Here is an 18,152-nt window from a genome sequence, read left to right as displayed (position 1 = left end):
TCTGCGGACAAATCAGGTTTCCGCTCACGACGCGGCGCCGGCGCAAGGTACAAGCGGACAATCTAATAGAAAGAAGAGAACGTTACGATAGATCGAATTTAAACTGTTGTGAGACATACTAACATTAAATAATTTCAACATTTTAGTTTGTCGTCGTGAACGCTGCTCGCACTATTAGTGCTTGAGGAAGGAGACCTAGGCTCTCCGAAACATGTCGCGCGAGTGACTAAAACAAGTGTCTAAACCGTGAAATTACTTAATGTTACGATAATAGATAACGTAAAACCACCCAACTATCCAAAACGTCCCAGCTATGGTCCAAAATTAACTGTAATTATCTTTGTTTGTACAAGTACCTACGAGCAAAATGCACGCGCGTATTCTTTAGGGGCATATATTTTGTCCAAGTGTCAGAAAGTCCAGTCACAATATCCTACTGCCAATAAGTCTGAATGCGTTATTGTCCTAATGCCAGAAAGTCTTAGGAGTCGTAATGTTCTTTTGCCATAAGATCCAACTAAATAATGCCCTACTGCCAAAATGGCCAGGTGTCCCAATGTCAAAATTTCCGATGTTATGCCCAAATGAAAACTAATTGAGATCATTTAGATATCATTTGTATGTCAAAGTGTACGTTCGATTTTGGTCTAGAGTAAGACCAAGAAAAGTCTGCATAGATTTTGACAACAAGAAGTTTGACGTTTAAAATAACACCTGCACTGTGTGTGCTGTCAAAATCTCTGCACTTTTCTTGGTTTGAATCTAGTTACCTCTAAAAGTTGAATGATTCACGGTTAGTTTCACTATATTTATATTGATCGGGATATAGACCGTGATTACCTTCACCTTTGTTTTTGAAACAATTCAAAAGGTAATCACGGTCTATATCCCGATCAATAAGTCTAGTTGCCTTTATCTTGCACCACACCTGTCTTCAGTCGCGCGACCCGGCGCTCGTTTGTGGCTACTTACGGTGTCTTTGTGTCGAGTGTGACTGTATCGAACCTATGTCCCAATAGATAGTAGTTCAGAGTTTCCTTATGCGATATGTCTATTCTACCACTATTTTTATATTAAAAATACACCCATTTATTTATTTATTTGTTATAGGTTCTTGCAAAAGTTCATGTAACGAAAAGGCCAAGCCACATATTTCGGCTAAGGTTAGTTTGTGTAAGTTTGTGAAGTTACGGCTTGTGTTTAGAGTTAGAAGCTTGGCTCTACGTGAGATCTGATAACTTCGACAGTGCGAGCCTTATGGTTTCGTCTTGGCAAGATTTTACATGAAAATGTTTTTGGTGGGATAAGTTTGTTTCCATACTTTTGGCCTGGGGCGTAACGTTACAGCGATTTGGTTGCCCTGAAAATAAGCGTTATGGCACGGAGTGGTTTACATTTTAAGGCTTAATCATTTTCGTTTTTTGTTTGCTTTTTCACCAAATGAACATTAATTCATTCGTCTAAGACGGTTCAGTTTGGAATGAAACCAATGTTTCAGTATTTTAGTGAATAATATTCAAATTGCATTATTAATTTTATTTACAGGCCAATTCTAACATTTTGCACTTACACCAGGCGTGGCCCACTCCGCGATTTCGTCGCATCGCTACAAGTACATGCGGCCCACACCAATTTTGGTGTCTAGTTCTATAACTACTATAGCTACTATTAGCTGCCACGCACCGCTACGGAACGGACGCCTTCTCGCGCTTGCGCCACTTTGCGGTCATATCTGTCGTAATTTTGTTAGAGTTATATTTCTGGTATATTTATCACCATATTTATTCTGTGCTTACACTGACATTAAGAATGATATTATTTAGTTATCGTGCGTCTTGCTCGTGTACATGTACGGACAAGTACGAGCGAAATGCACAATATTTGAATGACATCAATTAGATGTCATTCTAATGTCAGTGTAGGATTGAATTGGCCTGTTAGTCTTGTTGTGAGTAAACTTAATTAGTTTGTTTTGACATGAACTGTCTGACAGATAAGTATAAAACTTGTACCTATCTTTCTGTGATATCTATTGATGTGCTTAACCGATTTAAAATCCGGACAAGTGCGAGTCGCACTCATCCACCGAGGGTTCCGTACTTTTTAGTATTTTTTGTTATTTTATGTCATCAAGTCAGGATCTCGTCTCTCAACAATCACCCATAGCGCCATCAAGTTAGTCCATTTTTAGGGTTCCATACCCAAAGAGTAAAAACGGAACCCTATTACTAAGACTCGTCTGTCCGTCTGTCTGTCTGTCACCAGGCTGTATCTCATGAACCGTGATAGCTAGACAGTTGAAATTTTCATAGGTGATGTATTTCTGTTGCAGCTATAACAACAAATACTAAAAAGCACGGAACCCTCGGTGCGCGAGTCCAACTCGGACTTGGCCGGTTTTTTTTTTGGATTGCGCGATAATCTGATCCTCCTTCCTTGATCTGAACCTTCAAGAAAAGAGCGAACTCCCATCCTTAATCTGGCAACGCACTTACAACCCCATCTGGTGTTGAAGGTGTCCATGGGCGACGAAAATCGCCTACGTACGTACGGTTTTCGTCTTCTCGTTTGGCTCCTATAACATAAAAAAATATTTTTGTGATTTACTTAATTACTTGGTGTCGATTTTAGTCGCAAAAATGTAAAATTGATAGATTTAGTCGGTGAAATTGTACACCTTTTGTTACCTAATTGAAATTACAAGTACTGGTTTCTATTAGCACGTCTTCTTATCTTACCTTTTATCAGATCAATTTTTTGAAAACAGACTCACTAAATTAGTAATGTTGGCTTTTCTGATGGACGATGAGGTAAACGCGCGTAAAGCACTAATTATGTCGCTCTTATTTGTAAATTTCGTAAAGTTTGGACGGCTAAACATGGTAATTTTGTATTACACATATCCTGTACTTGACGTTTATCAGACTACATTTTTATTATTATGACTGAAGTAGTGTAAATGAAAGTTAGACGAAATCAATTTTCTCCAGAAATTACTTCAAAACAAGTGACAATTTCTCTGAAAATCGACTTTAATTTCAACATAATTTTGATACTTAAACAATCTACAACATTTGCTGAAACTATTCTTATACATCAATTTGTATAATTTACCACCATAAATTTTTGATGAATTTTTAAAAACTGCCCCTTCTTTTTATATATTACCGGTGACGCACGCTCGTGACCTCATTATTAAAAGGCAAGATGAGAAGACGTGCTAATAGAAACCAATACTTGTTATTTAGATATTACATAACAAAACGTGTATAATTTCAACGACTAAATCTATCAATTTTAAATTTTTGCTCCAAAATCGACTACGGCCCCTTAAACCTAAGTACTAAAATTTTTGGGTCTACAAACAGGTGTAGATAAACCAAAACCTTTATCTGTGTTCCCACGATTATGAATTCGAAACAATTTGTTATTCCAATCAGAAATCAAGGGCATCGTTAAATATTCGAACAACATCACCAGGTGATTGATTAATGACATCCAATCCAGTACAAAGAGCAACAAACACTCTTAAGGTGGTTCGCTTTCCATACAAAAAACAATTGCGTTTTATTAAGTCATTCCTCATTACACAATATTACTACATAAATATGTGCGCATCTATCTACTTTCGAATATTCGTTTGCGCTTAATTGATAGGAAAACTTTGTTTTATTCAGAAATCACGCAAAAAAAGTAATATTTTTTATAAAAAAAAAAGACATTTATTGAAAACACTATAGGTAGGTACAATAAGCATAAATTACAGCAGTATACAACTATGTATATATTAGGAACTAACTATATATATGACATTTTATTTTATTATTATAAATGTAACACCAAAATAACGTTTTTTTGCGTGATTTCTGTCAACGTTTTAGGGTGCGTTGGGGTAAAAATTAAAGAGTTTTTTATGAGGGTAAGACAAAACATTTTCCGTATGCCAAAACATTACGAAAGACTTTTCATCTTACCCCTCATAAAAAACCCTTCAATCTTACCCCATCGCACCCCACTATCAATTTAGCGTGGTTGGACCTTTGTTCCGGACCTCGGTGTATTCTCCATCGGTGTACCTTATGCCTTTTGTAATAAGGTTTCTCAACTGTCAGTTAACAGTGTGTAATCATGGTACAGCTTATGAAGCTTTTCGATCGCTTCGCTGCATTTTTTTTCGTCGTTGGCAAACAAGCCGTACGTAAATAAGGACACGCAAACAAATGACCGAAATTGGATTAAGTAAGCTCTTTATGCGTAATTGGCTGTGCGTAATTTTCCAAGGGCCTCATAACAATATTTGTTACCTTGTCGTGGCTGAAAAAAAACCCGGCGAGTCGGACTCGCGCACCGAGGGTTCCTTACTTTTTAGTATTTGTTGTTATAGCGGCAACAGAAATACATCATCTGTGAAAATTTCAACTGTCTAGCTATCACGGTTCATGAGATATAGCCTGGTGACAGACGGACAGACAGACGGACAGACGGACAGCGGAGTCTTAGTAATAGGGTCCCGTTTTTACCCTTTGGGTACGGAACCCTAAAAAGTATCAAGGAAATTAATTTAGAAATGCATCAATTATAAACTGAAATAGATCTTTTTTATACTAAAGGTGACTGTCCATTTCCAATCGCAGCTGCACTGCTGCTCCGACACTACTGCGGCGGCCCAAACGCGTCGGTGTTATTGTCAATTTCCATAGTAAAATGAATGACGATATCGACTGCACGTAATATGGTGATTTTAACGTTTTCCCGACCGCAGCTGCCCTACTGCTCCGACACGTCGGTGTTATTGTCAATTTCCATACTAAAATGAATGACAAGACCGACTGCACGTAGCATGGCCATTTTTGCGTATTTGGTGTATTATTGCAACTGCGGCTGCAGACCGCACGTCAAATCTGTCACCTGCACTGAATTGTCTTTGATCACAGATATTAGTAGTTTTAAGCAAAGAGGATATAACCACTACGTTCTAAGGAGTTATTACACCCACGGATAAACAACCCCGATGGTACCGTCGCCATATATCGCAGGTATATCGGGGCGGCCAAGGAGCTCACAAATATCTGAACACGCCTTTATTGTCAAGGCGCTAGAGTGCATGTTCACATATATTTAGCACCTCGGTCGCTCCGACAAATCTGATGGCGACTGTAGTACTACTGTAAACTTTTTTGCTAATCTATATTGAGCCATACGAGTATCACAAAGCCAGTTAGGAAACTAGAATGATAGGTCCGAAAAAGAGAGTGTCAAATTCGGAAGTTAACTATAGTCTGGCAAACCCTTCGAGCAACACCGGCTTCCGACACGTCGGAAGGGAGGAGCCCAAGCGATATCTTACCGTACAAATCGTTCTGCCATTTTTTGCGGGGGAAAACGTGCACACAGTCGCACTTCTCACTCACTACTTGCAAAATCCAATCTCTAATTAGGATTGTTCATTTTTTTTTAAATGTTCTATTTCGAAAACCATTTCGAGATATTAGGTTTTTAAACAGTTTCCGACATTTGCTGCGATATAATAATCGAGGATTGAAGATATTTCAACAAATATACATCAGTATATTCATCAGACCTTAGTTTGACCTTCTCGCGAGGCTGAATATAATAATGTCATCGTATAGTAAAAGTTATCGAACCATAGTAAATAAATCCGTCACTCACGTAATTGTCAAAGATGTCATTGTCATCAATTGTCATAATAAAAAAATTCAGTTAAACCGCTAGTTTCTTACGATTTGATTTATAATTTTTAATACCTAAACAGTAGATTTTGATAGCTTAATATATCAAAAACCTTGTTTCCACTTGTGGGAATGATTTACAAAAATTATATATTATTATATGCGAAGACCTACGTGAAAGACGGTGTTGTCGTGAAGTAAATGTGGAATGGAATACTTCAAGTGTTACACACAATATTGCTGTGAGGATCACGTCGATGTAAGTATAAAATTAATATTATTTTACTACGAATATTTAAAAGTCCATTTTGGTGGTCGGGTCACTATTACCTATTTATTTTCTGTGATGATGTGGCCAGAATATCTAAAGACAAACCGTTTAACACAGCTTGTCCGCTACTAGCTCCGTTTTACTGATTTGAAGTTAAATTCAACAAACAGACATACATATATGTAACTTATAACCATCTTGCAAGCAATAAATCATATACATACAAAAATACATAGTTATATTCAAAATACAACATGAAACTGAAAAGATAATTTCTAATTTCCAGGTACCTACAAGTTGCAGTTCAAGGCTCAAGCTGCTGATATCACGATCATGGCGGACAAAACTAAAGTTAATAAAGAGTTGTGAAAAATAAAACATGTCTTATTTTTTACTTTTTTATTAATTTACGAAAAACCTGTTTCCCAAAAAAGTGTATACATTATATGTTCAACATGTTCTGCACGTAAGGTTGACATTGAGGGCTTTGTTTAGTAGCATTCAGTTGAAGTTGATTTAGGTTCTACTCTTGTTGATCCGGAAAATAATTGTATAGTTTATTATTAAATCTATGCCCACGCCCAGACACTATTCTTGCTATAACTTTACATTCTCCGCCTTCTCTAGAAATTTGTACATTATATACATCCAATAAAACTAAGGTATATAACTTAAGGCAGATTTATTTATTTATTTTTATTACCAGGGGCAAAGATGTTATTTAATACCTCATGGTAACATATTGATATCCAAACATACGAAACGATACAAAATTGAACCACGAGAGAAGCGAATGGTTTAAAATTTAGAATATTGACAGTTGCGGAGGTCTCAAGGCATGAGGGTTAAACAAACTATGTTACAGTGCAACACGTAATTCTTCACACCAACACGAGGAAACCATTTATTATTCAAATTAATTTATTAAAAGTTCTTTCTATCGGCCAAGGTGAGGGAAATATCTTTCTTCATAAAGGATTTCTTGTCTCGCCCGTCAAGTTTTATATGGATGGTGCAGTCATATCATAGAGTGCCGTCGCCCATTCACACCTGCAACTGGACAATATGAAGTGTAAATTACAAATTATTTTATTCATCATACTTCACTGTTTGGTACCTAAAGAAAGTAAAATTGGCTTAATATACTTACTTACAAAGATACTAAGATACTAAGATAAGATTGGATACTTAGAAAGATAAATCTGTAATATTTTGCTAACACCGAACGACTGCCTGCCCACCATTGGATAATTTTATTCTTACGTGTCGCATCGTCATCTCCAGAACCCACGAATCACTTTGCAGAAATCAATAAAAGGCCTGCTAAAAGAGCCTACCTGGCATGGTTTTGAGGGGACGTTTATTACAGACTTCTAAATCCAGCCGCACGTTTCTGACGGCCGAGTACCTATACGTGATGCAGGTGGATCAAGTGCGCACTCCCCCCGTATATATCACGAACTCCATGAGTCCCGTTTCCGTCGGATTGCTGTGTGCGGTGGTTACGCATTTAGGCAAGAGGATGGGGAAGAAAATTTCACATTGTGAACTTACCTTAATGTTAAGAATAATTTTTCCTCTGCATTAATTTTATTTGAGTAATTTGATTGTATTTCGTCAATTATTAAGTCTCGTTCAATGTTGAATTGCTTTTCATTTAATCGGAAATATTATCTGAATAAAGGATCACCATTAAATATCAGATTTTTTATTAATATTGCGTAGCTGCCTTCGTCGGACTCTGACTATTGTAGAAAGGCAAACTGGTCTTCTTTTTCATGTAGCATGTAGCATTATCGTCACTCGCTTCTTCACGTAAAAAATACAAAAGTAAATTAGTATTTTATTTGTACGTCTGACATTATATGACTTGACATTGACAAGCCATCAACGAACGCTGTCGCGACTGCACGCCGCAACAGCCGCAGTCGTGCTGCTACAGTAGTGCGGCACCGCGTAACGTCGCAACTGCAGTGCAGCGGCAGTTACAAATGGACAGTCACCTTAAGTCGGTGGCAAACAAGCTGCCCGCCTGCGACTACAAAGCTTGTTCGTACATATATTGAGTGAGACGCACCGGCCAAATGAGAACAAAATGTCATTATTTAGATATCAATTTGATGTCTAATGTAAGCTTGAATTGTCCTCCAAGCCTTTACCAATAAATAGGTCCACTTTTACTAGTAATATCACAGATCAATACAAAACGTTTTATCAATAATAGCCAAGGTGACCCGAATAGCCTGATTAATGAAATGCAGATGATAACATCAGGTGTAAACTGTTTGTTTTAAAGATGGGCCGAACACGAAATGTTCGGTTCAGATATTACCGAACCGAATATTCGGACGAATTATTCGGTTCACCTGTGTCATTCTAATAAACCATTAAAAACACTTCAATTAACTACATTGGCAGCTAAAGAATCGCTAGGAAATTAATGGTCTAGAAACAAGCAGGTCAAAAGTCAAGGGACTCTCAAACAAATTTTCAACACTCAATAATCAAAACATCCTATGGATTGAACATGTCTCATCATGTATTTTAATGACAATGGAAAAACGTAACCCGATGAAAGAGAGTAGGTACATTTTACAGTGTTGCAACAAGACAAACATAATACAAAATATTTGCCCGGTATTCGGCAATTTACTCTCGGCACACATTTTTCAGACGAGTCCCAAATTATTATAATAAGCACCTACATGGTACTGATCCTTTTCACACTTCCCTGTCTAGTCTTAGAATAAAACTTAAGGCGGTTCCCTGAGCCAGAAGGCGAAAAATCTCCTTATATGATCATGTTTTTCTAAGAGGCGTTGATATTCGTAGACGTGGAAAAAATATATGTAGTTCTTGACTATATTATCTTTAATAACATAGCTTCCGATACACGAATTATGACACTTCGCTCAATACAATTAATTCCCAAAGTAACCTCTAACTCGAACTTTTAATCAAACTTTACTCGGTTATTTATTATGTGATACTATAAACAAAAAAAGAAGAAAAAACAATCTTAACTTAAATAGTAATTTCATAGCTTTCGAATTTCGATATTGTAAGGTAACGTTTTTAAAATAAATAAAAATCGTCAAAATTCGATGAAAATTGACACTTGGCGCTCATTATCTTTCCCGTTCTTTCTTGCGAAATGTGACAGTGACAGCGGCAAACCGACGGAACGGCCTTAAACCTAAATTGTTTTAATAGTTCAAGTATTGAATGTAAATATAAATAACTAAACAACTAAATATAAATAACTAAATAACTAAATGTATTAATGTAACTTTCCGGTTGTCCTACCTACCTTTTTCTTTGATCTTCTTTTTATATCTGCTGTTAGTATGTACGAGTATGTTAACATTATGTACTTAATAATGAACTTCCAGGTCTGTTTCTTAAGTATGTTAAGTACATTTGTACTTCAAATCCACTTGTATACCTATATGTGACTGTTTGTGTTCTAAATAAAGTAAAAAAAAATTTTTTAACCTACATTGCAAAACTTGCCGAATACCGAATAGTTAACGAATATTCGGCCCATCTTTAGTTTGTTTATTTAGCTGTTAAAGTAAATCCTTCTGTTCGAGTTTCGGGGCCTATTGACATTTCAAAGCGATAGCAAACAAGACGCGTGTATTAAGCTTGAGTGATTATCTTTATTGACTGAGTGACAATTTCATATCTAAATACTAATAGGTATCTATTCTGATTAATTTTAGCTTTGCTTATATCTTCACCTTCACAGTCATTGGCAATGAAGGTTGAATTAATCAATGATTAATTAGCCTTCATTCTCAATACTTGGCACATGTCTCTATTGTGAGATTGTGTAATGCCTCCTACACACAGATATATCATATGGGGCTACCCGAGGTTTTCATCGATTTTTGACAAGTTTGAATGGTATCTCTTACTTTCGCACTACAGATATAATTATAAGACCATCGGCTATCGGTTCTTCAATCTTTTGTCTCCATTTTTGTGTACCGGATTTAAAAACAAAGAATACTTATTTATTTATGATTTTTTTAAACATTGTTTAAAAAAAAACACTTTTTTCGTATCTCGATTGCTGTGGAAGATCTTACATACACGAAACATACATATTTGGGTTCGTCTTTGACGTCTCTAAAAAAATGTCTGTTTTAATTTTAAACTAATTAACACAAAAGTGATTATTGCTTAAAGCCGTTGCTGTTAATATGATAAAGCTACAAAAAACATTAGAAAACTAAGGGATTCAGAACGAAGGTCATTGGGGCATGGGATCCCTTTAATGTTGATTGAGACATAAGTAAATGTTACGTTCCACGGGTACCTAAGTACCTTATGACGGTCGGCGCGTACGCTGTTATTAACGAATCTCCAATACTAATGTGATTCTACGCGATGTAAGCGCCAACCGCCATAAGGTACCTTTACCCGTGGAGCCTTAATCTCAAATGAGTAAGTAAATATTCTTTAAAGCGGTTTCGCACTACGTCCGATCCGAATCCGATCCGAACCCGTGAAAATATGGCCCGAAGCAGCCGTAGAACTATTATTTCTATGGTAATTTACGCACTACGTCATCCGATTTTGGATATAAATCTGACGAATCTAGTGCGTAAATTACCATAGAAATAGTTCTACGGCTACTTCGGACCATATTTTCACGGATTCGGATCGGATTCTGATTGGACGTAGTGCGAAACCGCTCTTATAGTGTAACACATACTGAAAAGAAGAATACAGAAGAAACACAGATAATAACCGGACCATATTGCATTACCATCAAACGACACAACTTTACTATCGTCCAAAAGTTATACTATCGTTAAAAATCAGGTGTGACTATTATTCGTATGTCGCATTGCTATGGCAAGATATTTAAAAATGGAAGAAAAAACTGAACGTATTAAACTTGTGAATTTAACAAAATTAACTGCCGCTGTCTCCCGGCAGTTTTGGAGACCCGATACTATTCCCAACGACATACTAAAAGTTGGTAGCGGTTTCCGGATCTGAACTATCTCTTCGACCGTTTCCCATGAGGCATAGTACTAATTATAATTGATTAGTTTTTACGGTACTTAATTTTTGTCGGAAGGCTAAAAGTTAAATGTTTTCATAAAAAGACATTTAATCTGTTTCGTAATAGTAGACAGTCTTGTTTCCTTTTTTATCGTTTGATCATTTTTCTGTTTGTTTCAGAAGAAGCAGCCATGAGCAGACCGCACCGGACTCGAGCGTGTTGAGAAAGCAACAATGAGCCGGCGTTGCAGGAGCTTCGCCATCAGCGTTCAAATCATCACCATTATCTGCCAAGGTAGCTTCATCATCTGTTCAGCCAAAATAAAACTCAGTTTCCTCAGTTTGAAGGTTTGGGAGCCTAGCCAAGATGCCAATTGCCGCTTACGAAACGGCCCTCGAAAAGAAAAAAAAAACCGGCGAAGTGCGAGTCGGACTCGCGCACTAAGGGTTCCGTACCAATACGCAAGAAACGGCAAAAAAAAAACACGTTTATTGTATGGGAGCCCCACTTAAATATTTATTTTATTCTGTTTTTAGTATTTGTTGCTATAGCGGCAACAGAAATACATCATCTGTGAAAATTTCAACTGTCTAGTTATCACGGTTCATGAAATACAGCCTGCTGGTGACAGACGGATAGACGGACAGACAGACAGAGTTTTTACGAGTGTTCGCCTACGTAAGACGCAGCGTTATAAACTGCCTCCCAAAATAATATTCTGCTAAATATACGGCCGACCAAAATAATCGTCACACTTCTCGTTCACTATTTGCCTTCATCAAACAAGCGTCATCTAATTATTAATCCATCATGTGAGAAGCCTGAACAGGCTTAATGAATTAGGCTTAATTAAATAAGTAGGTACCTACCTTGCTGAAGTACTTAGTTTGGTTCGCTATTACATGCTTGGTATTAACAGAACTTTTCGAATCTATGTCACGAGCGATGTGGTTTGTGGATCTCACGAGTTAATAAGCTAAGCACTAAGTAAGTCCCCTTATCTTGCTTTAGATTAGTTAATTTCTAAGTCTATTAATTTCTAAGTATAAATATAGCACAAAGTAAACAAATTAAAACTTAGCTAACAATAAAACAAAACTACTTAAAAATTAAACTAATATATTAATAAATAAAACTAAAACATAATAATAACTTATAAAGATAAACAAGTTTGGGAACAAATCAAATTATTTTATTAAATATTTTGATTTGTGTTTTATAATGATAATTTAAATTAATTATACCTACTTATAATATTACATAGGTATTGAATGAATGGTAATTTGAATTAAATATATTTAATGCTACCGTGGGAACGTATTTTTAACAACAAATTAATAAAAATAAATGAAAACATGGTACCTATCAAACAGTACCCAGATAAGTACCTAATTGATTATAATACATTAATAAGTAATTGATATAATAAAATAGGTATAAAACAATAAATATTAGTAAATATGTAAGTATCAAAATGCGTTAATTCTAATTTATGTACCTACATCTAATCTGTACCTTTACCTAAAAAAGGTAAAATAATGAAATTTAATCGCGTTAGACCCGGTAATGACATTAATTACGTGTACGAAACGCGAGAGTTTAAAATGTTATAGATTTCAATTGGTTATACGTAAGGGTTGACAGCATTCCCTTCCATGCAAACTGCCACCACAATTCCTATCCCAAGATTAACGGACTATCCGCCATTAAGCTAAATACCATCGTCCTCACTTAACTAACATTTGGTAAACCTTGTTTCAAAGACTTAAGGTCTATCTGTGGTCATATAAGAGGGTCACTGTTAGTACGTAATGTCGAATAAATCTACAGAACAATCCTAATAGTCCATTGTTGCTAAGGTGACGGTGTTAATAGATTGCCGAGTTTTAAAGTTACATAGAAAGTTTTCAAATAAAACGTTTTCAAAGGGCGCTTTAATGAAGAAAATATTTTGGAGCAGAACTCACTTAATTAAATATGGCTATTGGTCTGACTTTTGCAGAGTTGTGAAACTTTAAAATATAATGTACGAGTACCTATAATTTCAAAATTGTATCACTTTAGTCTACCAGCACTATCTATGTATTATTAACATGGAGCATACCGACCCTACCCTGATAGAAAGCCACAATTCCATCCATTATCAAGGGTCTTAACGGTAATAAGCGCTCATAAGGAGCCTTATCTGATGGAAAGCCATAATTACTTCGTAATTTTGCACTTTTTAAGCAGAAATAATCAGCAAGAACCGCTAACGCTGATTAGTCCTCACGAAATGCAGTCGAGAGTCATATCAAAAGCCATCTCGCTGGCTCTTATTGGTGTGCGATACCTCAGGACGTAACTCAAGACAATTTCAAAATAAAATCTAAACCAAACTGTGAAAACAGAATTGGCCTCCTCGTGGTTCATTCCTGTAAGGAGATTATTCCAATTTATTTTCAATTTCAATTGTTTTTCTTGCTGGAGCCACTATTGAAGGAAAACTAACTGCAGGTTTATTTATCTTTAGTATTATTGCAACGGTTATTTATTTTGTTTTCTGATTTTCTGTTTCGCTGAACATTGAGTTGGATTTATAATAACAGTCAAGAATAGTTTCGTAATGTAGGTACATATTATTTATCTTAGAATAAATTTAAAAGTGGAAAAATTACTGCCTTGGGTGAGACTTGAACTCACGGCCTCTGGATTCAATTCAATTGAATTGGATTGGAGTTCAAGTCTCACCCAAGGCAGTAATTTTTCCACTTTTAAATTTATTCTAAGTTTAATAACATCGATCGCAGACGTTTCTGCTTGTTAAAAATTAACATATTATTTATATTTTCTGGTTTTTTTATATTTAACTTTTATTTTTCTAAGTAGGTTTCAAACCTGCATCTATCATGATTGTACACAGGATACAATGATAATTATGTTTAATACACCATACATTATTTCTAAATCCTATGAAATGTTAATGATTAAACGTTAATCTAAATAATCATGATAATCCGTCTAAAACTATTGAATTTCAATATTACCTAATCAGTTGAATCTGAATATTACTATAACATTGCAAGTAATATCTCATCAATTTAATTATAACAACTACTTGTATATGATTATTTATAATAAACATTTATATAAGCGCAAGCATCCGTCGTACCTGATCCGTCGAATATTCGGCAATCATCTTTCGAAAACACTTATTAATATTTACAAAAAGATATTATCTTTTGAATCTATTGACAGAGTTTCATCATTCGCGTTTATTGTAAAAGAAAGTACAGCCTTTGATAAAGTTTCTGTATTTATTACTGAAGCTTCCAGCGAAGCAAACTGTTATTGGAAAATCTGTACCGGTTGTGTGTAAAAACACAATTCAATATTTCATTCGGTTCAAATTATTAAAATAAAAAGTTATATTATGTTTCTAAAAAAAGTTTGAGCACATGGCACATACTTATGTAAATTAATATAGCTACATAACATATTAAGTAACTCCAACGCCATTAATCTTATGGTTAAATACGTCGATATTGATGTGTATTCTTATTTACCACTGACGTGGAATTAAAAAACCCATACCATGTTCTATACACATAAAAAAAAAACTGAATAATTATATTGTTGCTTTGATTTCCCGGCCTTTTATAGGTTTTCCAAGCAATATCTTTTGTGGATTTTAGAGAGGAGTGTTATAATAGATAATTATTATATTGTGGACAAAAATACCTATAGTCCAGAAATAAATAATTATGTTTTATTCCGCGAGTCTAAAAATGATATTATTTAAGAGCGTGTATCTGTACATCAATATTACCTGCCTACGATATGAGCTATTGTCGATTTATTTTCGGTAGGCCCATAAAATGTTATATTAATATTAGTACCAACATATGGCTTAGTTTTCAGTTTTATTTTGGTGGCTGTATCAGGCCCTTAAAAATTAATTTCACGATCCGTCTAGTTAAGTATAATAGACAATTATGCATTTCGTTGTATATCAGCCTGCCTCTTAGCAAGGTTGACACCTGATTGACGTGATTAGGACAGAGTGCCGTCGCTAACTAAGGCTAGAACAAAGTTTAGCATTTTTAATTCAGCTCTTAACTTGTCTCATTAAGACTGTATAAGTGTTTAAGACTATAAATGGTAGTTGTAATTTCAGTCATCCTTTTCATTAAAAAATAATTCATTTAAGGCTGCCAATTCAAACATACAGATAAGGTAAGATAAGATAAAACTTGCAACTTTCCAAACCTTCATTAACTTTTTCTTTGCAGTGTTGACGGAGGATCCCCGCTTCGCGGAGCCCATCCCCAACGTGACTGTGGCATTAGGGCGCGATGCCAGCCTACCGTGCGTCGTGGAGCACCTTGGTACCTATAAGGTTAGTCTTTATTTGAATGCTAAAGTTACGGTGGAAGATTGATGAAGAAGCCCCGCTTTGCGGAGCCCATTCCCACCATGACTCTGGAATTAAGGTTGATCTTTTTCATCCTACTAACGGTGCCGATAGCGAATGAATGAAATAGTCGATCCTGAAGGCTTTACCGAATTTAATAAATTTACCTCGTTTTTTTAATTGTCGATGATTACAGTAAATCAACTATAATCAAGCACAATCATTACAAAACACTGTCTTAATCAACGGGTTCACAAAAGATGATTTATTTCTTTTTATCAAGACACAAAACAAAAAACACATATTATTTAGACGTCTGAGTATTTATTTGCCGTCTATAATATCATAAAGAAATGATGCTAGGTAAGTAGTACGACCTACTAAGAATTTTAGATCAAAAGAAGCAACAGCTAATATTAAACGATACAACTATAAACAGACGTACATTTTGTAAATTAAGATCACCTTGAAGATCACGTCGCAGCTAATAAAGCTTACCTCCTGGGTCTTGTAAATATTTACAAAGGAAGACTTACAAGTAACTTAATAGAGATCAGAAACAAAAGATTATCTCCAAAGTCAGACACAAAGACGCGATATTAAAAAGTAAAGTCTGCTATTGATCGTTCAACTTAGTATATTTAATTAGTGCTACGCAGCGCAGCTCGCTTGCCTGAAACTTAAATTGAGAAATTGCAATTTCATTGTGCACATATTAGAGCATCTGCTTGGGAAATTTAATCTTTCCTTTTTTTGCTTTTATTTTAATAGATTTTGCTGCCTTTTGTTATATTTGATAAGGAACGGTATTCAAATTTTGCAATTTATTAAGGTACCCAGAAGGAGGTTGTATATTCTGTTGTGGCTATTTTTAACCGACTTCAATTTCATAAAAGGAGGAGGTTCTGTATTCGGTTGTGGCTATATTTTTTTTTATGTATGTTCACCGATTACTCCGAGCCCCGTAGTCCGATTTGAGTAATTCTTTTTTTGTTCGAAAGGAGCTACTTCAAAGTTGGTCCCGTATTAATCTGGTTCTGATCTGATGATGGGATCCCTGAGGAATTGAGGGAACTCCTCAATTTTTTTTATGTATATTCACCGATTACTGCGAGACCTCTGCATGCACGTGCAAGGTGATTTGGGTGTTTTCATTAGCAACTCGCGCATTTTTTCTCGAAAACCATCAATTTGATGAACACATCATATTTGGGACTTCAAACATATCAGTTGGTAACGCATATACTTAAATACGGAACCCTTAAAGGGATAATATTTTTATCAACCTTTTTGGTCGGTTTTCGTTTTTATTGTAAAAAGTTTTTATATAAGCTTGACACTCTCAGCGCGTTACATGACAACTGAAGCTAAATGAGAACATGACAGATGTCAGTGATCGTAATAAAGGTGACGTTTAGATATATACTGTAGCTGTATTACTGTTGCGGCGTCATTGTTGCCGCCGCATCTGTCAATTTCCTTGATATAATGAGTAATGGAATCAACGTCATAATCGCGGCAGTAACGGCCCGGCCACGACATCGCGCGGCGGCGGCCATAGGTTGGAGCGAGACACCGATCGGACCTTTCGTTCCCACCTATGGCCGCCGCTCCTCGCTGCCGCCGCCGCGCGATGACGTGGCCGGGCCGTAATGCGGCGGCGAACGTCACTAATTTTATCAAAGAAACGTATGGACCCGGGGGTATATTTTGTTCACGATTTTCATAATATAAGTAGGGCACATGGGAAACCTTGTTCAGTATAACCATCTTAATATATGTTAATAAATTTTTCCTTTTTTTATTGTATCTATAAATTGTATATACAGATGTCAAGGTTGTGAACCTTAATATGCAGATGTCGCTAGTGACGTCGTCACAGTTGCAATGACGGATGGTCAGCTGGCGCAATTGGTAACGCATAGGACCGGCAATCCAAGGATGTGGGTTCGAGTCCCACGTTGACCAGAGTTGATCATCGTTGATTTTTTCATTGTGATTGACATCTGTATATACAATTTATAGATCTTAATATATTTTTGATATTCGGGACCACGACCCCAAAATCACCTATATAGTATATTTAACAATAACCCATATAACCATTCCGGTCGCAGAATCATCAAAGTAGTAACTAAATGTCAGATGTGTCGAAACGGTGTCGTAACCGTTACTACACTTTGCGACTGTGTTCAGTTTTGGTAACTTAGTGTGGTCGCCGTGTGCACACAATGTGGCCAGAATTGTTTCAGTAACTAAGTGTCGTCGCCGTGTGTACACTTTTCGGTAACAAGGTGTCGACACATTGTGTACACTTTGCGTTCAGTTTGTGACCAAATCTCTACACAATGTGTCGTAACGGTTACTGAAATGTTTCGAAACATTGTGACCGCAAATGACAATATAAAATACCTATTGGAAACGAAGGTTTGTCAAACTGTCCATTAATAGCAGTGTTGCCAGATCGTCCCAAATAGGACGATTTTCCGTCCTTTTTAATGCCACACCGTCCCTTTGTCGTCCCTTCCGAACTACCGTCCCTTTTGGGCATCGAGCGTCCAGTATAAAAGATTTAATGCCATGTTGTCAATGATTGACGTTATGAAGTTCGGGTCTCTACCTTCTCTTAGCGCCTATCCTTTTGAAGGCATGCTTTACAGTATTAAAAACCTGTTACGAAAAGGGAACCAACCATTGGCGCAAGTAGCGAATCGCATACAAGAACTGTCGAAATTGAATATAGAGACTACTTGCAACAAATCAGATCCCGCCCTCAAA

General features: G+C 36.1%; 1 protein-coding gene across 1 annotated transcript in view; it reads left to right on the top strand.

The window, feature by feature from the left end:
- LOC134742922 (lachesin-like) overlaps positions 1-18,152 on the top strand; it is a 122,092-nt gene that overhangs the window by 25,098 nt on the left and 78,842 nt on the right. Inside the window, exons 2-3 of the mRNA XM_063676130.1 lie at positions 11,161-11,275; positions 15,253-15,359. Of these exons, the coding sequence (XP_063532200.1) occupies positions 11,215-11,275; positions 15,253-15,359 (168 nt within the window). The 5' untranslated portion in view covers positions 11,161-11,214. The remainder of the gene's footprint in view (positions 1-11,160; positions 11,276-15,252; positions 15,360-18,152) is intronic.

Source organism: Cydia strobilella, chromosome 7 (genome assembly GCF_947568885.1).
Source record: "Cydia strobilella chromosome 7, ilCydStro3.1, whole genome shotgun sequence".
Lineage (NCBI taxonomy): Eukaryota > Metazoa > Arthropoda > Insecta > Lepidoptera > Tortricidae > Cydia > Cydia strobilella.
The sequence above is the reverse complement of the archived record's forward strand: the minus strand, read 5'-3'. Positions and strand labels throughout refer to the sequence as shown.